At 50.5% G+C, this 23,565-nt stretch overlaps 1 protein-coding gene across 5 annotated transcripts; it reads right to left on the bottom strand.

The window, feature by feature from the left end:
• Positions 1-14: 14 nt before the first annotated feature.
• On the bottom strand, positions 15-22,851 carry NR4A2 (nuclear receptor subfamily 4 group A member 2). 5 transcript variants are annotated; one of them, XM_085645522.1, is made up of 8 exons: positions 22,765-22,851; positions 16,047-16,167; positions 14,157-15,007; positions 11,812-11,941; positions 7,759-7,922; positions 5,374-5,576; positions 3,785-3,963; positions 15-1,402 (listed from the first exon to the last, which is right to left on the bottom strand). In XM_085645522.1, exons 3-8 carry the CDS (start codon positions 15,003-15,005, stop codon positions 1,146-1,148), a joined length of 1,782 nt encoding a protein of 593 aa, XP_085501648.1. In that variant the 5' UTR covers positions 15,006-15,007; positions 16,047-16,167; positions 22,765-22,851; the 3' UTR covers positions 15-1,145. The 5 variants fall into 5 exon arrangements, with proteins under 5 accessions (XP_085501648.1, XP_085501650.1, XP_085501649.1 ...); XM_085645524.1 differs by having other exon boundaries at positions 7,834-7,922; positions 22,765-22,848; XM_085645523.1 differs by lacking the exon at positions 22,765-22,851 and adding an exon at positions 19,962-20,115 and having other exon boundaries at positions 7,834-7,922.
• Between the last annotated feature and the right edge of the window lie 714 nt (positions 22,852-23,565).

Raw genomic sequence — 23,565 nt, 5'->3', positions numbered from 1 at the left:
GAGAGGCGACTTCGTTTACATGTTTTTATTGTTGTAAACATTAAAATTGTCTTTCTTTTAAAGAAAGAATTGTCAGGTGGGGGAAAGGTCCACGACTCTAGTTTGTCATACACCATAGAAAAAAAGGCAGCGACTTGTATATTGTGCCATACTGAAATGTACAAAGGAAAAAAAACTACCGGGTATGGCAATATTAAAAATGTTCACTTAAGCTAGAAATAATATTTTAAACTGACATATTTTAGACATGAAAAAATAAAACGAAAAGTGCCGAGAAGGTTCCAGTGAATTCTGTATAAATACAAGCACTCTGGAAACAGTCAAAGGCTGCTGCATGCAAGGTTAGCGCTAAACAACGAAATGTTCCAGATATAAACGCTTTGTTTCCATTGACAATAGTACGTACAACACTTACAAACGAGGAATGTCTGACCGGTGTTACAAACACTACTGCCTCACTTTTTAGGAGTTAGCATTTCCGTAATACTTGTGCAGTCTTTATTATTATTATTTACAACTGAGAAAATGGTTAACCTCAGATATCTAACAATCTTTATTTTAAAAAATTCTAGCAGACTACATAGTGTCTGAAATACTATTTATATAATACAGGCACGAGTGCCTATAATCTTTCCAGCCTATATCATCATGCTATCCTCTTATACAAGTTTTCGTAATTATTTCTTTTGTACAAATACACCCTCCAGTGTTTAACATGTATTCATAAATAGGCACAAAATAACTTAAAAAGCCAAAATGCATATGTTAAATTTACAAGCATGTTGCCTTCTTAGGGGTGTAGGCTTCTCTCCGCTCCTGTATATATATTTTATATCACAGCTTCTGTCCATTGCAGACCATGTAAAGCGGTTCCAGAGGAGTGGGGTTTCAATAATACTTTATAAACAGTCTGTAGCTGCGACTGGCCTGGTCTGTTTTTGAGAGCAAGCCTGGGTCTCGCTGGACACTGCGAGTGCAGTCCGTGCTCTGTGCCAAGGGGCCGGCCTGCCCTGGTCATTCTGTTCACTGCTGGGCACTGCCCGCAGCCCCAGGTGGCAGCTGGCCCCAGTGTGGCCCTGGAGGCGCCTGGAGGTCCGCAGCCGGCCCCAGTCCCATACGGTCCGTTCGAGCCCCCTCCGGGAGTCTTAAAATGGCAGCGTGTCCAGGAAGAGCTTGTCGATAATGGCGGGGGGCGGGACCAGGTCTTCCAGCTTCAGGTAGAAAATCCGCTGCAGGCCCTGGGTGCACAGCGTGCGCAGCTCGGGCAGCTTGCCCAGGAGCTTGGACAGGTAGTTGGGGCGGTTGAGCCCCCCGTTATTGAAAGTCACATGGTCCTTCAGGCAGTTGACTATCTTGTTTTGGAGTTCCTCCACTCGCTTCGGTTCCTTGAGCCCGTGCCTCTCTGAGGAAAAAAGGAAACAAGAGATACGTGTTAGCCTCTTCCGTACAGCAGCACCGTGCCCCGTGTCACCGTCAGACCCTGTATCAGGCACTTACACAACACCGAGCCGAGAACGTAGGTCTGCCTAAGTCAGGTGTGAGGGGCCCACCTAGTGTTTTGCTCCGTTTTTTTTTCATTTTGGGTCGTGCATCCCACAGTTTAAATCGAAAACCAAAATTCTACGTTATGGGGGGTAAACATTACTCTATTGGCTGAACGACTCCCACGTGATCCGGAGTGCACGAGATCTCCACCTGTGCGCCCCTTACCTGAGATCTACTGGGACCTCGGAGTAATCCCCGGGAACTCTTGCAATCCCAAACTGCTGGACCCGGACCCCCTAATCTCTTTACGAATGTGTGGGCCCTAGCGACACGTTACCCCCACCTTCCCATATCCCCTTCTAAGGGGGTCTTGAATACTTGTCTCCACAGAGCGGGACCCCCAGATTTCGAGGTCTGCACTTCTGTCCTTGACGTCCTGAGATAGCTGCATTGAAAAACTCTAGCCACTCGCTCTTACTCCACACTTGGGCCTCTCGTCGTCTCAGTCTCCTGGCTACTGGCCTGGGGCTACCCGAGAGGCCAGTGGTGAGAGGCTATGGGCACTAGTGACCTCTGGCCCGAGACCCACTCTCTCCCTGACCATCCGCATCTCTATATTGAGACTCCGGGTGACAAGTGGCAGTTGGCCTGGGTCTCTCTGCTGACGTCTGCAGTCAGAAGCATGGGGCACAAGTGACAACAATGTAGCGTGGTTGATTTTACATCCACAAGCTAGACTGACCAGAGACCCCTGAGGCGTTGGCTCCTGTCACTGGCATCTGGTGCCAGGTCAACTGGGATGACCACGTTGAAAGGCTACTGGGAGGCTGTGGTTATGTGATACTTCAACTGGGAACCCATGATATCTTGAACCGCTCCCCTGAGACCTGCAACGTCTCACTCTTGGCCCAGCCCCCCTCTACCTCGAACGTCTCACCCTTGGGCCTGCTCCCCTGAGACCTGTAACTTCCCACCCATGGTGCAGCCCCCCTGAGACCTGCAACGTCTCACTCTTGGCCCAGCCCCCCCCTCCCTGCCTCGAATGTCTCACTCTTGGCCCAGCCCCCCTACCTCGAACGTCTCACCCTTGGGCCTGCTCCCCTAAGTACTCGAACTTCCCCCCCCCCCCCATGGCCCAGCCCCCCTGAGACCTGCAACATCTCACCTTTGACACTGATCCACTGAGACCTCGAACTTCTCACTCTTGGCCCATCCCACCTGAGACTTCGGACGTCTCACCCATGGCCCAGCTCCCCTGAGACCCCGAACTTCTGGCTCTAGGCCCATTCCTTCGTGCCCCCTGAGACCTCTAACCAAACGTCTCACCCTCTACCCTGCTCCCCCTGAGACCTCCATCGTCTCATCCTTGGCCTGCTCCCCTGAGACCTCGAACATCTCACCCTTAGTCCTGCTCCCCTGAGTACTCGAACTTCCCACTCATGGTCCAGCCCCCCTGAGACCTGCAACGTCTCACCCTTGACCCTGCTCCACTGAGACCTCGAACGTCTCACTCTTGGCCCATCCTGAGACCTCAGACGTCTCACCCTCTGCCCTGCTACCCCTGAGACCTCCATCGTCTCATCCTTGGCCCTTCTTCTCTGAGACCTCGAACTTCTCGCCCTTGGCCTAGCCCCCCCCCCCCCTCCACTCCCCCCGCCGAGACCTCGAATGTCTCACCCATGGCCCAGCTCCTCAGCTTCACTGAGACCTCGAACTTCTCGCCCTTGGCCTAGCCGCCCCCCCCCCCCTTCCCCCCCAGACCTCGAATGTCTCACCCATGGCCCAGCTCCTCAGCTTCACTGAGACCTCGAACTTCTCACCCTTGGCCTAGCCCCCCCCCCCCCTCCACTCCCCCCGCCGAGACCTCGAATGTCTCACCCATGGCTCAGCTCCTCAGCTTCACTGAGACCTCGAACTTCTCACCCTTGGCCCAGCCCCTGAGACCTACTACTCTTCAACCTTTTCTGCTGGGTAAGAGTGCAACAGGACAGGACGAGGCTGTACAAGTGACGCTGGCTTGGGACACACAGAGATGCCCAGGTCACAGGTTGTGAGTACTTTTTCGAGCTGGTGTGGCACCCAAAGATCTGGAACAGTTCACCCCTGGACGTCCGGTTAAGAGACCCGCACTGAGAGGCTGTGAGGAAGAGTGATGTCTGTCATGGGAAACCTGGCGTCCCTCTCTCCCGCCCAGGCCCATGTTGCCGCACTCGAGGCACGTGGGTCAGACCCCCTGAGATCTCGAACTGCAAGCCCCCTGAACCCCAGACACCCGCGCCGAGCCCGCCGAGGCACGCACCTGTCACCATGGCCAGGGCGGCGATGCAGGAGAAAGCCGAGATGTCGATGTTCATGCTCTGCAGGTTGGAAGAAAACTCCACGATGGCGTCGATCCACTCCCCGAAGCCTCGCACACACTGCAGCCGGTGCAGCACCACGGCGTTGCAGAAGATGAGCTTCCCCTCCACAGGGTTGGACCTGAGGGGACACAAGAGCACACCTGGCACTTAGGATGCGTAGTGAGAGGCGCTGGTCTATGCTGGCAGAGGTGTAAACGTATGTCAGAGCACTTGAAGCTGTATTATTCCTCACGAATAATATGCACACCGCAGGAGGACACAGACTCTACTGGACTCACTGAGTGGATGTTTGTGTGCAGGGGGGGGGGGGCATATTCCTTTTAAGACACATTCGCGTTCCAGGTGTCAAACATGGAGCAGCTTGGTGCTGGTGTTAGTGATAACAACTTATGCCGGGGTGAAGGCCACCAGGGTGTACCAACGACCTATATGTGTGGGAGCAAGCCCTGGCCCACTGTGCTTACTGCAGACATGGGACTCCTACAATAACAAGTCTGACTCTCTCTCTGGAAGAATTCTTGGTGGTGGGCAACTTTACCAATCTGGTACAGTGTGTTAGCTGTAGGCCTCCAGCATACCCTAAAGCTCACACACACAAAAACACAGGGGGTTATCTGCAGAAGGGCCATTCCTGGGCCGAAAGCTCCCACAGATGTGTAAGTGGTTGTGACCGCAGAAGATTGTGTGTGGGCCTAAGGCACGCACGCATTAAGAGGCTGTGTCTGTTGAAGGGTTCTTGGTGAATCTTTGTGTCTGCTGATGGTTCTTGGTCTGTCCGAAAGCTTAAACCCACCGTAAGCAGGTTGTGTCTACTGAAGGGTTATTGGTGAGCTGGAAAGCCCCCCCAAGGAATACGTGGTTCTTTCTGCAGACAAGCCATTGGCTGACCGGAAAGCTCCCACCCACGTGTAAGGTGGTTGTGTTTGCTGCAGGGTTATTGATCGACCCGAAAGCTCACAGGCATTTAAGAGATGGTTGTATCGCTAAGGGTGCTAGGTGGGCATTAAGTAGCTTGTGCCTGCTGAAGGGTTCTTGAGTGTGTGGGGGCGGGGGGAGCTCAGGCACGTAATGTGGTTTTGTCTGTTGAAGTGTTCTTGGTCGACCCACAAGCTCGCTTGCACATAAGTATGTTGTGTCAGCTGAAGGGTTTTTTCGGGGGGGGGGGGGGGTGGAAGCTCACACCCACGTGTGCGGTGCTTGTGTCTGCTTGAGGGTTCTTGGTGGGCTCAAAAGCTCACACACACACAGGAAGCAGGTTGTGTCTGCGGAAGGGTTCTTTGGGGCGAAGGGGTGCACACGTAAGGTTGTGTTTGCCTGAGAGCTCACACGCACGTCTAAGGAGGTTGTGGTTGTGAAGTGCTCAGTGTGGGTCCGAAAGCTCACACGTTTCTGCAGAAGTGCCCTTAGTGGGTCTCAATGCTCGTGTGGGGTGGTTTGCGCCTGCGCGAGGCCTTGTAATCCCCTGTAACACCTGTATAGGCCCGACTGGATGCACCACGACCCCCGAGAACAGACCCCTCCCCCGTACCTGTAGGCCAGCCGCAGCACGAAGAGCTCCAGGAAGGCGGATTCGAAGAGCAGGTCCTGGTCGTGCTTGGGCAGCTCCAGGAAGCCCGGGATCTTCTCGGCCCAGCCCCGGATGATCTCCATGGAGCCGGTCAGCAGGTCGTAGAACTGCTGGATGTGCTGCGTGTCGTCTCCGTTCAGGTGGTAGTCGGGGTTGGCCTGGAACTGCGTGGAGAGAGAAAGAAGCGCGCGCACACTTAATGAGGTTGGCTCAATTATATCACCCGTGAAATTGCCAACCCCCCCCTTTCGAGGAGGGGAGCATTGTCTTAAGATCAATTAAAGCCATCCCTGACCAGTGAGGAAATTAGACGTTCCGGGACAATTAATTCAATTAGGGACAGGGCCGTGAGGCCGCAGCGCCAGATATGCGGCGTGACATTTCCTAAAACAATAGGAACACAGTCCGGGCCGGCTTTATTAGAGCACCACAGCGCACTCCAAGATTGTCAATTTACTGGTCGCCGCATTTAAGTGGGTACTTGTGCGTGCAGCGTGCCTGCTCTGGGTGTTCGGCTAGTTAAATGTGTTCACAATGCGCACCAGTGGGCAGTGTAATGCTGCATTTCTGCTGCGGCACACAGGAAGTTAGTTAGCTAGCCAAGTGGCCTAACTCCCACCAAAAGTGGAGTCAGTGGTACGCTACATTCTCCACTGAAGCATGTATTCTTTGTGGCAGGTGACTTCAAATCTTATAAAAATTAAATAGAACTTGTATGCACGCAATACTATATCTGTGAGTACAGCTGGATCACCGTGAATAATGTTGACGCACGTTGGCACAGAGAAGTGGGCATTTCACACACTTGCACATCGTATGGGGTCTGCGAAGTGCAGCTAACACACACCCCTCTTCCTATACAATTGACCACAAAATGGAGTCTACCTGTGGGCAGTGGGTACCACTATGTGTTGTGGGAAGTGGAGTGTACTGTTCTACCCATCTCGGGTGAGGGTGGTCCACGCGTTTTGTGTGGGCACGGTGGTGCCTCCGGTGGCATCGTGCCCCCCAGGTTCTGGGCTATTCCTGAAGAAAGTGGTGCCTCGTACTTGTGCTATACTTTTTAGCAAGGTGTGATTTGTGTTGTGTGCTAACTTGCGGGGCAGTGAGGCTTCGTGTAGCCTCCTATGCTTGTGGGCAATGGGTGCACCACGTGGTATGCAACCCTCCTAGAGGAGGGGCACCTACACATGTGGTCACGGAGTGCCCACGTGGTGGGATGTATGTGTGGACCATCGGCGCCCTGTGGGGTTTCATATCATGGAAGGAAGGTTTTACCACAGGTGGGCAAAGATGGCCTGTGCAGTGTATTATATGTGTAGGGCCGAGGTGCCCCGTGCAGAATGGTGTACTTGTGGGCTAGGGTTCGTCTGCACAGAGCGCTAGACGTGTAGGCGTGGTGTCACGTGTAGTGCACTGTACAGGAGGCCACGGGTGCTCAGTGTGGTGGTCAGAGGAGCACGGTGCTGTTTTACGCACCTGGGTAGGGTTTGCAACATGAGGCGTATTGCAGTTGCGGACACGGGAGCCCGACGTGTCTTTTTTTATACTCATAGATATTTCTCGTATGACTTGTTACAATTGTGGGCCCGAGTGCCTAGTGTGGTGTGATATACTAGTGAGCACAGGTGAACTGTGCGGTGTGCTATACTTGGGCAAAGAGCGTTACCTCTGGGGTGCTGTATGTGTTAGCACGGGTGCCCATATAGCGTGCAATGCATTAGATGTGCTATAATTGAGGGCAAGGGTGACACCTTGTGGTCTGTCGTACTTGAAGGGTCAAGAGGCGTGTTGTGTACTATACTTGTAGGGTGAATGAGCCCTCTGTGGTGTCAGAGCGATGGGCAACTAAGTCCTGCGTCATACGTGTGCCCCGTGCCTTGTTCGACACTTGCGAGCAGGAAGTGTGCGCGTGAAGCTACTGTACTGGTGGGCTGGGGGTGACCATGTAGTATGTTATGACGTGCTATACCTGTAGCGTCAGAAGACATGTGTTCTACTATACTTGAAGGGCAGTTGGTACTCTGAATGGGCAGGTGTAAAGAGTGGTAAGCTCCCCTTGTGGGCACTAGGGTGTATGCGTAGGATGCCACGCTGGTGGGAGCGGGCGCTATGCGTGGTGTACTATACTTCCGGCCAGCGGGGCCCGTGCGGGCATGGGGACTCGTGTAAAGTGTTATACCTTCCGACATGGATGCGACATGTGCGCCGGGGTGCCCGTGTGTAGTGCTATACTATCGGACATGGATGCCACATGTGGGCACTGGGCATGGGTGCCCCGTATGGTGTGCTCTACCCGTTGGGCAGGGGTGCGGCCCAGCTCTGCCCATTCTGGCTCCCACTTACCCTGGAATAGTCCAGGCTGCTCATGGCTGGGTTGGAGTCGACGTGGGCTCTCACCAGGGCACTGATCAGACTCACCGGGGGAGAGGGGGGAGACGGCTCCTGCGGGCTCTTCGGCTTGGAAGGTAAGCGACCCCGTCGACCTTTCAAACTGTCGGTGCGAACCACTGCAAGGCAACGAGAAAGGACACGTCAGCTGATTCTTTTATTTTGGGTCATCTTAGCAGTGCAACAAACTCTCGGAAAACATGGCGACCCCGTTTTAAAGTGGATTTGTCGAACATGACGCACGTGCCTTAAGGCACTGACTGGCAAGCCATTAAAAAGCACGCGCAGGCTCTGCAAGGGAGGGTGTGGTGCAGGAAGGGGCATGTAGTCGTGGTACTGGTTAGTTTAGTATGCAGGTGGGCGACGGAGTGTGCAATGTGTCAGAAGAGGGGTGACAGCTTAGAGCGTACAGGTCGTGCATTCAGAAAACTGGAGACCTCTCTGAGTTATGCCCTTTGGGAACCCTAGTCGATGCTTATGAGCATATGTTGTGTATAATGTTTAGAAAACCGGAAGTGACACCTGCTAGAATATAACGTATCTATTATTAGAAACCCTAATGGCACTACATGGCAACACACCGTTAATCTAACGGACATGAACTGGTCACCCACCAGTAATGCGGTGTAAGGCGAGAGTGTGTGTGGAGGGGAAGGCAGGGGTAAAAAATGATTACGTGGTGTTTTAGTAGTAGTGGTGTCCCACTTCAGGGCAGATTGTATGCATTCAGTGTGGTCTCACCTGCAGGCATGTGGTAAATGTTATCAGGAATGCCCATGTGCGTGTGTGCATACTGGGCCCACCTGTTAACACGCGGTATAATGAGTGCTGTGTGGATACTGCTTAAATGCCAGCACGTGGCCCTCTTATAGAATCTAAGGTTACATGTTAGCAGGAGCGGTAGTCTGTTGTGAATACCGCAGGTCGGACGTTCGCATGAGCTTGACTGTGCGTGAGTGTCACGAGCAGTGAGTGACTACCAACGTGCGTGGTATGTTATGGCGACCAGGGCGGCCGTGTTAGGCGTTTAGCAAATAAGGGGGTGATTTATGAGGAAGACTCGGGGTCAAGCATGAGCAGGTAAGTGTAATAATGGTATCAGGGAAAGGGGCTGACGGCATCTCAATAGACGGGGGGGGGGGCAGGCGATACTGGATGGAGGTGGGGCATTAGCGAAGGCTGCAAAATGTTTCTAATAGAGTTATGGAGCAGTAGAAAGAGGAGACACGTGCGACTGGAAAATAAAGTTCCTGACACCAGAGCGAGGGGATTCACATTAGTAGGAGGTGCCAGACAGGAGAATGGGGTGGGGGCTGGACAAAGGGTGATATGCTTACTAGGTCCCAGGTAATAGAGTGATGTGTTAGTTCAGCATTGGGAATGTGGTAGCACTGCGTGGGCATCAGGAGTTTGAGGAGAATGTTATGGTGTAGGTCACATTTTTTATGTGAGTGGTCCATGGCAGGAGAAATATGTTTCCTGTATTAGCAAAGATGTTCCATTTGAGGCCTTACAGATTAGGAGGGATGTTCTATGTGTGGTGGTCTGTATTAGGACAGATGTTTTATGTGAGTGTTGTGTATTAGGAGAGGTGCTCTTTTAAGGCCGTCTGTATTAAGAGAAAGATTTTATGTGAGTGGTGTGTATTAGTTCTGATATGTGAGGTGTTATGTATTAAGAGAGATGTTCTACGTCTGATGTTCTATGATGGTCTGTACAAGGAGAGATATGTTATGTGACCCTCATGTATGTGGACGGATGTCTACATGAGTGTTATGTGTTAGTACATATGTTTTATGTAAGGCATTATGTATTAGGAGAGCAGTTCTGTGTGAGCTGGTCTGTATTGACAGATGTTTTGTGTGAGGGTTATGCATTAGGAGATATGTTTTATGTGAACTTATCGGTATAAGGAAATAATATTTATGTGAGGAGTTCTGCATCAGTAGAGATGTTTATGTGAGATGTTCTGTTCTAGGAGAGATGTCTTAGTTGAGGTGTTCTGTGTTACAGAGGTGTTATGTGAGGAATTCTCCATTAGGAGAGATGTTTTATGTGAGGTGTTCTGTACTGAGAGAGATGTTTTATGTGAGTGTTATGTGTTAGGAGATTTTTTTCATGAGGGGTGTGATATACAAGGACAGGTGTTTTATGTGAATCATATGTGTTAGGAGAGATGTAAGGTGTTATGTTTAGCAGAGGTGTTTTACGACAGGTGTTCTGTAATCGGAGAGAGGGTTTATGAGCAGTGTTAGGTATTGGGAGAGAGGTTTTATATGATTGATATGTGTAAGGAGATCGTTTCTATGTACCGTGTTCTCAATCAGGAAAGATGTTTTCATGTGGGGTGTTATGTATTACGAAGGAGGTTATTTCAGAGTTATGTATAAGGACATATATTTTATTTCAATCAAATGTAGTAGGAGAGAAGGTTTATGTTGGGTGTTATGTATTAGGGGCCAGTTTTTATGTGAGGTGCTCTGTATTAGGAGACAGGTTTTGTGAGAATGTTGTGTATTTGGGAAGGCGTTTTAGGAGAGGTGTTATAATAAGGTCAGATGTTTTATTTGACTCATTTATTAGAGGAGATGCTTTATGAGAGGTGTTCTGTGTTAAGGGGGATATCTATGTGAGGTGTTCTGTGTTAAGGGAGATGTCTATGTGAGGTGTTCTGTGTTAAGGGAGATGCTTTATGTGAGGTGTTCTGTGTTAAGGGAGATGTCTATGTGAGGTGTTCTGTGTTAAGGGAGATGTCTATGTGAGGTGTTCTGTATTAGGAGAGAGGTTTCCTGTAAGGTTTTCTATATTAGGAGTGATGTTTTACATTGGGGATTATTTATTTGGAGTGGGGTTTCCTCTGAGTGTTATGCATAATGACAGATGGTTTATAGAAGAGATGCTTTGTGTGAATGTTATGCATATGGGGAGGTGTTTCACGAGAGGTGTTACGTATTAGGAAATATCCTTATGGACGTGTTAGCTATTCGGAGAGATGTTTATGTGAGCGTTAAGTTTTGCGAAAGGTGTCACGTATAAGGACAAATGTTTTATTTGAGTCATATGTATTAGGAGAGGAGTTTACTTTGAGCCTTACATTCTAGGAGAGCTGTTCCATGTGAGGTGTTCTGTGTTATGAAAGATGCTGTAAGTGGTGGGTTGTGTATTACTGTCAAGTATTGAGAAGAACAGAGTCGAGAGCAGAACAAGGTCGAGTGCGGTAGAAAGCAGAGCACATCTGCAAGGTGAGCTGTTATGTGTTAGGAAGAGGGGTGTCAGGGTGTACAGTGGGGCACGTTGCATTAGTAAGATGCTGTCAAGGACTGGAGTGAGGAGTTGAGTATTAGGAGGAGGCATGTCAAGTTCTGGGGCGAGGGACTGTGCATTAGGAAGATAGAGTCTGAGCTTAGAGTGAGGTGATATGTATTGAGAAGATGGTTGTCAGGATTTACGGTGATGTGTCATATATTATAAGAAGAGAGGGGTGTGAATAAGGAAGATGGTGTCACATTTCAGAGGGGGTGTTCTGAATTAGAAAGATGGCCGTTTGGGTTTAGAGTGAAATGTGATGTGTTAGAAAGAGCGATGCTAGGTTGAGAATGAGTTGTTATGTGTTGAGAAGAGGGGGGTCTTGTTTGAGAGGGGTGTCAGGGTTAGAGCGTGAGCTATGGGTTAGGAAGAAGGATGCCTGAGTTAAAAGTGAACCCAGATATCGGTCTGAACAGATAATAAATCAGACATGGGCCTTGTGTGTTCCATGCTTGAAAGTGTAGCATTATGTGTTATTTGGAGGGATGCATTTACGAGAGAGTGAGGTGTTATGTTCTCAGAGTTTGAGACTGAGGTGTTATGTTTTACAGCTAGGAGTGCCTGGGTTTAGAGAGAGGTGTTGCTGCCATGAAGAGTGGTATCCGGCCTAAAAGTGGGATGTTATTCGTGGCCGCCATGTTGGAGAGGTTACCCTGAATGTAATAGTCATGCAAGGTGCCTAAAGCACGCCCCGAGCCGTACCTTCTTTTACCATGCCCACGGCCAGACACTTCTGAAACCGACAGTACTGACATCTGTTTCTGCGACGTTTGTCAACCGGGCAGTTTTTATTCGCTAAACAAACGTATTTAGCATTTTTCTGCACAGTGCGCTGTGGTGGGGAGAAAAGGAGAGGGCGTTAGTATCTTGGTGCTCGTTCCCATTAGCTCCGCCGTCGCATCTGACCAAGATAAAGCGTCTGGGGCGGCTGTAATTTTTGCAGGGCATTTAGCGCCGGGAAATGCAGAGCGTTAACACGCGAGCAAACCCCCCAGCTCCGAGTCCTGCTTTGTATGCCAAGAGGAGCAGGAGGCACTCAGTAAATACAAATCCGTGGGCATTCATATTATTTACATTCCTTGGAGACTGCCTCCATTTAAAATGATAAGATTATTCAATCAGGATGGTGAAATAAAGAGATCACTTAATTTCACCATAGGGAATTCGGTTCCACTTGGTTAGCTCAGACACGGCTCTCTGTCCTATCCAATTTAAATCTGAAGGCAGCTTCCAGCACATGCAAATTACCCGTGCTCGCGTTGAGGCAACTCAAAAGCGGCAAAAGACCCTGAGCGAGTGTGTGAAAGCGCTACGAGCAGGGGCCTCGCTGAGCACAAGGGGAGGCCTGGGGGGTGCTCTTATACTTGAGCAGAAATAACACCACCCAATAGCCTTTACCAGATAATAAGCAGGTATTGAGACTACCTCGGGACTGGACACCAGGCATGCAGCTGTGAGGAGGCCTGTGACTACTGTGCATAACAAAGGCAATTTATGGCAGAAAATGGTAGGGATGTTTACCCACTGATTTGTGCTGGAGCCTAAGGCGCTTTGGGTGGGGCATAATTAAGTTGAGAAATGTTTATATTCTCGAGCTAGAAAAAAAACAGATGCCCCTCTAAAAATGGAAAGATGCATTGCATGCTTTAATGAGGAAATCTACCTCTCATTTGTTAATGTCGTCAACTTCCCAAATTTTCACACGTGCAAAGCTACCTATTATAGCATGGCCCATTTAGAAATTCCAGTTGACCAGTTACAAGCGGTTCCCACATGATCGAGCTACTGGCTTTGAGGATTCTGTACATACATTAAGCTCCCATGAACACAATTTTGGTTCGTTTTAAGCTGCATCGCGGTATTTAAAACATAATTGCATGCATTTACTCAAGTCGGTATTTTACATAAACAAATCAAGTCTCACATGTTCTTTTCCTGTCCGAAGTCGATATGCCACAAATCAAAACCACTTGCAAGCAGGCAATTGTAATTTCCACCAGTAGTAAAACTTACATATGTACAGAAATACTTTCAATGTGACCATATGACTGCATGTCAAAGAGAGGCAATATTCCAGTCACGTGCCTAGTGTGTGTTTTAGCAAAGGCATTCTTCAGTGGCTGTGTGCACTGTAAGCTGAAGCCCAACAGTACCCCGCCTGCTAGTGATATGGCCCCGTATATGTACCCGTTATGTGAAGTGAAAGTATGGAGTGGGGATGAAGATGTCAAGGGAACGACATGTTTCCAACCAAACCAGCATATCAAGGGCAGGTGGCCTACACTGTAGTGTCCTGGCGCCAGATGGACACCGTATATATGTACCATTAGAGGGATGTGATAGTGCACCTGAGAGTCAGGGGACACCGTGCTTCCGGGCCTATGTGTTTTTGCTGAATCAGTGCATTTTGTGGCCTCGGTTCAGGAACTAAGTGTCCTGACCTAAAGTGTAAGTGTACTTTGTGCAGTAGAATTCAGGACTGGTGCCCTGCCTCCTATTGCCATGATCACCATATATGTGCCATTTGTGTGGGATGAACATGTACCTGCGTAGCAGTGTGAAACCATGTTTCAGGCAATATATATTTGTTTTGCATACTATGCAGTGGTTCAGTGGATAGTTGGCCTAAATTCTCACTGCACTCTGTGCAAGGGAGCAGACTTTCCCAGATCCTGCAGTGTCACTATACTCTGTGCAAGGTGGCCCTGAACCAGCGTCATGTCCCCCGGTGACATGATTATATATGTGCGCGTCAGGGGGCGCCATGTGTCTCGTAGTGGCTAAATCTTCTAAAGTCGCAGGGTGTTGAGTGTAAGGGGGGCAAAACCAGTGGCTTGCCTTCCAGTGACCTAAAACATGACATAGGTGCCCTGTGTGCTGGATGTCCTTGCACATGCGTTCCAGGAGGGACGTCATATTTCCAGTGGCCCCCAAGTGTCCTAGAGTGCAAGTGCACTTGGTGCATAGTGGCTCAGGCCTGGTGGCATGCCTCTCAGTGACACGACCTCATAGGGCACCGCATGCTACGGGGTGGCGCAGCCTCTTACCTTGAAGAATCCCTTGCAGCCCTCGCAGGTGCGCACCCCATAGTGCTGGCAGGCCGCGTTGTCCCCGCACACGGCGCACAGGCCCTCGTTGGACGGAGAGCCCCGGGAGGGCGGCGACGGCGCCTGGCTGTCCATCAGCTGCGAGGCGTGGCTCAGCTGCAGGCCGGGGAAGCCCATGGAGGCCTGCTTCCGGAGGGGGTTGGGCACGGCGAAGGCCTGCTCGTGGTGGGCCCCGGAGGCCTCGGCGCTCAGGGGCACGTGCAGGGCGCCGTCGAAGCGCATTTGGCAGCTGGAGACGGGGGTCCCCGGAGGGGACTGCTTGAAGGAGAAGAGCGAGAGGCGCGGTGGCGCTTTGCGCGGCTCCAACATGTGTGCGCCATAGCCCTGGTGGAAGCCGTGCAGGGGGCCTGGCTCGTCCCACATGGCGCCGCCGCCGTGCTGCGCATGGAAGCCGGGCCCCGACGGCGGCGAGGAGGGCTTGTAGTACCCCCCGTGCGGGGGAGGCGGCAGCAGGTCCTCGGCCGGCCCCAGGTGGCTGTGCTGCGGGTAGCCGTGCATCTGCAGCTCCTCCACCTTGATGGCGGTCTGCTGGCCGGACAGCGGCATTTGATAGAGGCAGGGAGGCTTCACGTCGTAGCCGCCCGCGTTGTAGTTGTCCATGAAGGTGCTGAAGCTGGGCAGCGAGGTGGTGGCTGAGATCTCAGTGTTGGTCAGGTCCATGCTAAACTTGACGAACTCGGGCGTCAGGAAGTCGGAGCTGTACTCGGCCGAGGAGTGGTAGCTGTAGCTCTGCGAAGCGGGGCTGGCTCCTTGAGGCGACGACCCATACTGAGCCTGAACACAGGGCATGGCTGTAAATGAGACAGTTTAATGGATACCCATACTGTGCAAGCACACTCAGCCCCATTTCACCTCCAAGCACCACAACGCAGCCGCATACGGCAGCAGGCCTCACACACTGGAGGGGGCCCCCTCCTAGTACCTGGACAGTTGCGTCCTCTTGGTATTAGGAGCGGACCCACCTCTTGGAATTTGGATTGTGGCCTTCTCAAAGTATCTATAATCTAAGATAGAGACATGTATGTCTATAGTGACTGGAGAGGGGTCTTCTCCCGGTGTGTGGAGCATGACCTCCTCGTGGTGTCTAGAGGGGTCCTCCCACCATATCGAGAAAGCAGCCACACAGGGTGTTTGCAGAGACGACCCCAGGTGTTTCTGTACCCAGTGCAAACATTCACCTTTCGGTACGCGCTATTTCTAAAATGCCCACGATGCTAACGTGAACATTACACGTAACAACTCAACAATGCCACACACTATTCTAGCATACAGACTCTAACCCACATAGTGAAGCTGCATAACCGTAAATCTTATTCACTACACCTCCCGAAACACACACACGCACATACAGACAGAGCAAAGGTCAAATGTAAGGACAGAAAACTATAGAGAGCACCGACAGTAAAACAGTGGCGCACTGACAGGTAGGAATTGTGATCAGCAAGGAATTATATGAACACACACGCCATGTACAGACATAGAGAAACACGTCATTAAAGCCACACACACAGCTAGATAGATAGAATGTCAGATAGACAGACAGATAGCTTATAGACAGATAGCTAGATAGACAGATAGCTAGATAGACAGATAGCTAGATAGACAGACAGGTAGGTAGATAGACAAACAGGTAGGTAGATAGATAGATAGATAGATAGATAGATAGATAGATAGATAGATAGATAGATAGATAGATAGATAGATAGATAGATAGATAGATAGATAGATAGATAGATAGATAGATAGATAGATAGATAGATAGATAGATAGATAGATTGATTTGCATTTGCAATGTAAATTGTATTACTTTGAAATGTAAGCGCAACCTACCTTCAGCCGAGTCACTGGAGTTCTCGAGGAAACTAAATGAGGACAGTGTTGTGATTGTGGCAGCGTCCGCGACGGGAAGAGTTGGCGCTCAACGCTGGATCCTGTCTGTCGTGCCAGGTACCTGAAAGAGGCACACAATGCGCTTTATGTCATTGCGTCTGCAGTATCAGTGTATCGCACCTCGAGTTACAACACAAACACGCAGGCGCATTTATCAGCCCCTACCCCACGACTCCCGTGTTTAAGAATACAAGTGCGTCTTTTTTTTAAAACCGGGCCCGCCACCCGTTTGATAGCACCATATACGTGGCCTGCTTCAGGATTTAAAGTTTATTATACCGTTTTGGCACACAGCCCTTGACAGAGTTTTTATTGTGTAGATAAGAGGCCTATGTAGGCACTCTGTTAACTACGCAATTATCATTTTGACTAAAAAGATCTGAAACAAGTAATTTTAATTTCTAGGAACAGAGTTAATCCTTTGGGTGAGGTAAAGCGCACGTTTATTGGGGAAACCGCCAAGCCCTCCGGCATTAACGAGGAAGTACAGAGCACAGGAGGGGGGAGGGGTGCAGGTGTACAACTGAAAGGGCACACAGTGGCAAGAGGACTTTCTCGCTCTTAGAACACACATGCAGGATCAACCTCGTGTGGTACCTCTCCCAGATTGCTTAGAAAGGGAACCCCAGGGAAAGCGAAAGCAAACTGGTGCAACCTTCCTGCAACTTATAACTGCACACCAGCTTTCCTAGGTGACAACAACTGTTCATATTCGTGGGCACGGCGTGTGAAAAGTGCTGTACACGCGAGTTGTTTTATGCCTCTTCTCAACAACTGAATTCAAACTTTGTTAAGGGGCAAATCCGAAGAACAGACCCTTCCTGACTTCAAACGTAATATACACACCTGGTGTGAAATAACACGCAGTAACAGGTCGGCGGGTACAAGAGACACTTCCGCTGGCCCCACACGCCCGCATCTCACTGCAGAGCAGGGCGTCTATTTAACAGCGATGGAGCCTTCTAACGAGTCTGGGGCTGAGCAGCAAGCCATGGCACTCGACTGCCGGCTAATTGGCTGCCTCGCGTCTGTGCTTGACGGCCAGTGTGCCGTAGCTAGGAGACCGAGACACCACCGCCCCCCGAGCCAGCCGGAGGACTGCGGGAGCCGAGCCGGCAGCAGGTACCAGCCGCTCCCGGCCTACACCGCGGGGCCGCCGACAGCTCCCTCCAACGGCCTGCTCTGGGGCTGTGGAAGGAAGGAGGAGTGAGCTACAGAGAATGAGTGAGCTGCAGAGCACAGGGGAGAGCCACAGATAGGAATGAGGCACAGAGAACGAGTGAGCTACCGAGAGAGAGGCTGGCAACTACAGAGGAGTGAGCTGCAAAGCACAGGAGAGAGCGACAGATAGCATCGGGCTACAGCGAGCACCGGGCTACAGAGAAAGAGTGAGCTACAGATAAGAGGCTGTTAGCCATAGAGGAGAGAGTTACAAAGATGAATGATCCACGGAGAATGAGCGAGCAGCAGAGAAGGAGTGAGTTACAGAGAAGGAGATGGCTACAGAGGGCAAGGAGATAGAGAGGCTATCTACAGGGAAGGAGTGACCTACAGCGAGAGGCAGCCACCTACAGAGTACTGAGCTGCAGAGAAAAGGAGAAAGTTACAGAAAAGCAGAGAGCTACAGAGTAGGAGCGACCTGCAGAGGAGTGTGAGGAACAGATGAATAAGCTACAGAGGAGTGAGCCACACAGAGAAGCAACCAACTGCAGAGATGGAGTGAGTTGCAGAGTAAACAATGAAGTACACATATAAACTACATATAGAGAAGGAGGGGCCTGCAAGGAGCAGGAGAGAGGTGCAAAGGCGTGAGCTACAGAGAAGAAATGAGCTACCGAGACGAGAGGACCACGGAGAGACGTGGTGAGCTACAGAGGGAAGCGGTGGGCTACTGAGAAAGAGTGAGCTCCAGCGAGAGGGGATTCAGGTTGAGTGTACAGAAACGGTCTGAAAACCGAGGCAGCAGGTACTGAGTGAAATATACAGAAAGAGGGTCCCAAGGGCAGCTCTAGGAAGGGGGTTCTTTGCAGCAGCAGAGTGAGCCCCGATCAGCATGTACGAAGCGAGCTTCAAGTGCCAAGTAGAGAGCAATGCCTTGGGGCAGGGGAACAGGACCGGGACAGCAGGTGCACGCTGAACTCACATAGAGATGCAGAAAGTGCAGCGAGAGCAGCAGGTACAGAGTGAGCCACAAACAAGTAAATAGTGTGAGCGCGTCTACGACAGCGGCACTGAGTAAACCCTGGACAGCAGACACAGATGGAGAGGGGGCTCCGAGCGGCGTACGCACAGAGAGCTGGGAACGGCTGGGCGAGAGGGAGCGGATGAGTCACGGCAACAGAACTGAGTAAACACGGAACAGCGTGGAGCGAGTGAGCGCGAGCCTGCAATGACATGTGCGGAATGGCCCCGTTACACCAGCACAGAGTGGCCCCTTTACGCCAGTACTGAATAGGTCGGCATAGCAGAGTCGAGCTGACACTAGGCAGCAGTACGGACAGTAAAAGAGTAAGGCAGGTGCCCAGCACAGGTTGGGCCGGGTAGAGCAGGACACGCTCAGGGCAGCAGCCTATGACAGCATGGAGGGTAAGCTTGATACAGCAGCACATGGGGTGAGCTGGGGACAGCAGCACGGGGAGTGTGCACAAGGCAGCAGCACAGAAAGTGAGCCTGGGACACCAGAGCGAGCAGTGAGTTAGAGACAGCAGCAGTTGGAGTGACCTTAGGACAGCAGCAGGGAAAGTGAGCCCGGAACAGCAACATAGAAAGCGAGAGTAAGGCACAGAGAGCGAAGCTGGGCGGGACAACCGCAAAGTGTGCTCACCGAGTCGCAGGTACAGTCTCCCACCAGGATAAGTTCATAGGATTACAGAGGTGGCCCTCCTACGGCTGATCACTGCCGAGGAAGCAGACTCCCAAAATATAACAGCAGGAGGTGTGTCTGGAGCACTACGTACAGGAGATAAGCATAGGGGTGCGAGCCACATGGAGGGCTCCACTCGCCTGTTGAAGTGCCCTGCTTTGATGGTTCAGTTTCCTGTCACTCTTGTTCTGCCTGTCAGCACTGTCAGCACTTAGCATACAGCCTGTCAGTGCTTAGTACACAGTCTGTCAGTTTATAACGTACAGGTTGTCAGTGTTTACTGTATAGAATGTCACTGGTCAGTGTAGAGACTGTCAGTGCTTACTCTGCAGACTGACGGATTGCAATACACAAGCTGTCGCAGAAGGAGAAACAGAGTGGCAGTTTTCAAAAGACATGTTGTCAGTGCATAGAACACAGGCGGTCAGTTATTAATCTGCAGACTGCCAGTGTTTAGAACATAAACTGTCAGTTTTCAATGTACTGGCTGCCAGTGCTTAGAAGCTAAACGGACTGTATTCGATGTACAGACTTTCCATTCTCAGCGCAACATTAGTGCTCTGTGTACAGATGGTCGGTGCTCGGTGTGGCCAGTGACAGTGGAGAATGTGTAGCCTCCCGCGACTCTATATACAAGATGACCTGACACAGGGTTAATGTCACCTGTCATTATATAAATGCACAGACTGTAAAATCGGATCCTACCGAGGTCGAATGTAGGGAGCGACAAAACACAATGCTTAGAATAACAGCTCACAGGTACAGAACTTGAGACCACTCAGCTCGCCCTACTTGAGTCAGCGTTGCCCAACTAATAGTTTGCAGTGTGCGCCCATCATTTCAACATCTGGTCTCCACCAATGTGTCCCAGTGCCACTGCACTACAGTGCCCCCGCCCCCCCAACCGTAAAACAAGAGTATGCCCTGAAAACAGTGTGCCCTCAGCGCTGGAGACTGGTCCGCCTAGGTCAGCTAACGGAAACGGTACTTACTGTGGTGCCCGGAGCTCTGCTCATCGCCTGCTCTTACATCTCCAGGGAGCAGTGGCACAGGGGCGCTGCTAGTGCTGCAGACAGTTCAAAGAGGGCAGCACGGGGAGCGCGTGCCGGGCGGACTGGCTCTGCCGCCTCCAATGTGCCTTTGTTTATGTGCTCTCCCTATTCACGGTTAACAGGCATCCCAGCCCTGCAGGCGTCAGGCGACGTCAGCGCAGCCAGCCAATCCGAGCACAGCGAACCGCTCGAGCCCGCAGTTGGCCAGCTCTGGCTTTGGTAAATTTCCGACGTGACGTCACGGTCAAAGAGGCTCTTAAGGTGGGAGCGGCTCAGGGCGTCCTGTGCAGTCCGTCCCCTAAAATGTGTGTGTTGTGAGCCCCCTGAACCCACGAGTGTGCACGGAGGACGCCCGTGTGGACTCCGTTACACCGCTTCTCTGTCAGGTTCACGAGGAAGCCTATTGTACCGCCAAGTATGAAACACAGAGGTGCGTGGAAGGCCCACCAAGAGCTTTGGCGGCGACGCCAAGTGCACTGCTTAGACTGACAGGCGGCTCCAGACAGCATGGGCACGTGTGTACTCTAATCTAGGCACGGCAAGCGGCACAGACACACTTTTTTCGGAAGTCAAGTGTAATCACATGCACTACCGTACAGAGAGGTTCTCACGGGTGCACTTGTAATTGCAGACCACAGATACAACTCTACTGACAGACATGTGCAAACAGGGCCTCGCAGACAGGTGCCAACAGACATCACGGATGCATCTGCAATGGTAGTTTAACACTGACGGATGATGATAATACAGACATACTAGCAGCAAAGTGTACACACACGTGTCCTCACATACAAACAGGCACTGACAGACCCATCTATTGACAGACATGTACACACGGGGACTCAGAGACAGGTGCTGCTAGACACTTGTATGGGGAGTTAGGCACTGACAATAGCCCAGACATGCACTTACACTGGCAAGCAGTGATAGTCACATACTAGCAGGGCCTACATACAAATAGGGTCGGGCATAACAGACACACCTGAACGGACAGACAAACGGGATCTCATTTACAAAATATAACAACGTACATACTGGCAGACACTAAGGACAGACATATACAAACAAGGTCTACCCACCTAACCATCAGTAATGACTGGTAGGTTGACAAACAAGGTCTTACTAACAGACGCTAAAAACACACCTGTACTCACATGCAGGATGTCACAGACAGCTAGGTACAGGGAGACATCTGAGACACATAGTTGTATTTCCAGGCAGGTCTCTAAATACAGAGTCTCAGACAGGCGCTGAAAGGCACACCTGCAATGGCCGACAGACTGACTAACAGGATATCTCTGAGAGACACTGTAGGTGCACCTGTACTGAAAAACAGGTGTACATACCCAATCTCACAAAGACATAGGTACTCCAGGCACATATGCAGTGGAAGCGTATATAGCATATGCTTACCAATACTGACAGACACCACGGGAATATCTGCCATTACATGTGTACATTCAGAATCCCAGACTGGCAATGGCAGGAACTTCTGAACGGATACATAGCTTGGCACAGAAAATCTCACCAGCAGGTATTGCTAGACACCACAGCCACATCTCAATTCACAGTTCGGTGTAGAAGTAGGACTCTCTAGATCGACAAGATCTTAGGCACAGGTGTAATGACAGAAACTAATAGACCTCCTGAAGACTGCTAATACAGTAACTCTCTGAGTGTCCTTGTATAAACAAGCATAGACTGCCACGCATGTGCTACAAGCGATACCATAAAGACAAGCAGTGGTATGTGCTGGACCTGCTACCACCAGTAGTGACCCATGCACAGACACTGACCATACTAGCTGACATGGTTTGTAAACAAAAAGTCATTTACTGACACAATCCCTATACAGGCAGGGACACACTATAAACAACGACAGGCACAGACCTGTACAGCTTGTGGCCCAATCTACTGAGAGAGAGAGGACTTTAATGTAACTTACTATAACGAGGGATCGACAGATAAGGTCTATATACGTAAGACATAGAGATGCTGACAGATATGCTAAAAGCCAGTGATGCAAACGATGCTGTGTAACACACAGTGAAAATACAATAACGTACTAACAAACACAGCAGGCGGATTTCATACACAGGCACTTGGAGAGACGCATATTTAGCAGGTGCCCTAAACCCATGCACTACTACTACGGGCAGGCAGACATATGGACAAATACTGACAATCAAACACCCCTGCCAGGCCTACATCGGCGATCCTGGCAGTTATCAACAGTCAGACTCGTATTCACAAAAAGATGCCAAAGACCACTGCCAGACAAAGTACAGACAACTGTGCTGATAGACGTGCCACAAACTGGCACTTGCAGACACTGCATCCAATCCACCGCTGACAGGCAGGAACTATATAGTGACCAGTTAAGACACAGCTGACTTGCCATTGCAAATCAGTATTGGGAAATGACTTGCGCTGACATTGTGGTGCCACAGACAAGTATCCAAGTACACAAGATCTACACTACAATCAGCTTTACAATCAGCTATAGCTATACTCAGCTACTGATAGCTACAGGTTCTGACAGAAACACAGTACATATAAGAATTGGCTTCCACACAACATGTACAGAAAGAAAGGCGCATAACCCCTCCGGGCTGCGAGCGCAAGATTCCTATGCCTGCCATATACAACCGAGGGAAATGTAACCGAGACTTTCTAGCGCTTAAAATACAGAAATATACGTCTGTACACCTGCACGCTCTAGACAATGCTGACAGACACGTACCGTCCTCAGAAGTGCACAATTACTGCAGACACCCGGCTCCACATGGCTGGAACGTCACACCTGACTGCTGCTCCTCTTCTGATTGCCTCGGTGTTCTCGGCAGTCTTACAGACGCGATGGATGTCCCGTCCCCTAACTCCTCCTACACTTGTCAGGCTCGTTGTTCTTCGAGCACCCTCTTGCGCATGGTTCACTCGGGAGCATGCACCCAGTGCTATGTGTGCGTGGCTTGGTTTCTTTCCTCGATACATATAACTAGGAGCTTCAAACGGGGACCTGTCACATTTTCCAGTTCCGTGTTTCATTATGAACGAGACGATATAATAATACCACTATTCCACTGTTGTCGTTTTTAACGTACACTTGCTCTTTGTAAGCAGACGCGACAGTCTGTATCCTTTAGCGACCTCTTCAGACACCATGCATGTCAAAGGTCGCGTTCAGTCCCAGCCCCTTACTCACCTTGTATATAAACCCCATGGAGGTGAAAATGGTCTCTTTTCCAGAACAGTTAATAGCTCCAGGTGCAGGATAGAGTGCAATATGTTGGTTGACACAGGCCATGACGCGAAGACAATTTACATAATCACGCGTTCCTACTCTTCTCAGTGTAAGGGGGAGACTGTGTGAGGGTACACGAATGCACGGACAATACAACCCCCAACAGCAGTTAATGAAGCACACGCAGCACATAATAGAAGCTTTGTTTTAGGGATGGACGAAGTTGGTGGAGAGAGAGGTTGGTGTCATTTCCACTATAAAAATTGGGATTTTTATGTCAGCGGAATGCATTTGCCTGAC

The sequence above is a fragment of the Triturus cristatus genome, chromosome 3_1 (genome assembly GCF_964204655.1).
Source record: "Triturus cristatus chromosome 3_1, aTriCri1.1, whole genome shotgun sequence".
In the NCBI taxonomy this organism is placed as follows: domain Eukaryota; kingdom Metazoa; phylum Chordata; class Amphibia; order Caudata; family Salamandridae; genus Triturus; species Triturus cristatus.
This window is presented reverse-complemented; position numbering and strand designations above follow the sequence as displayed.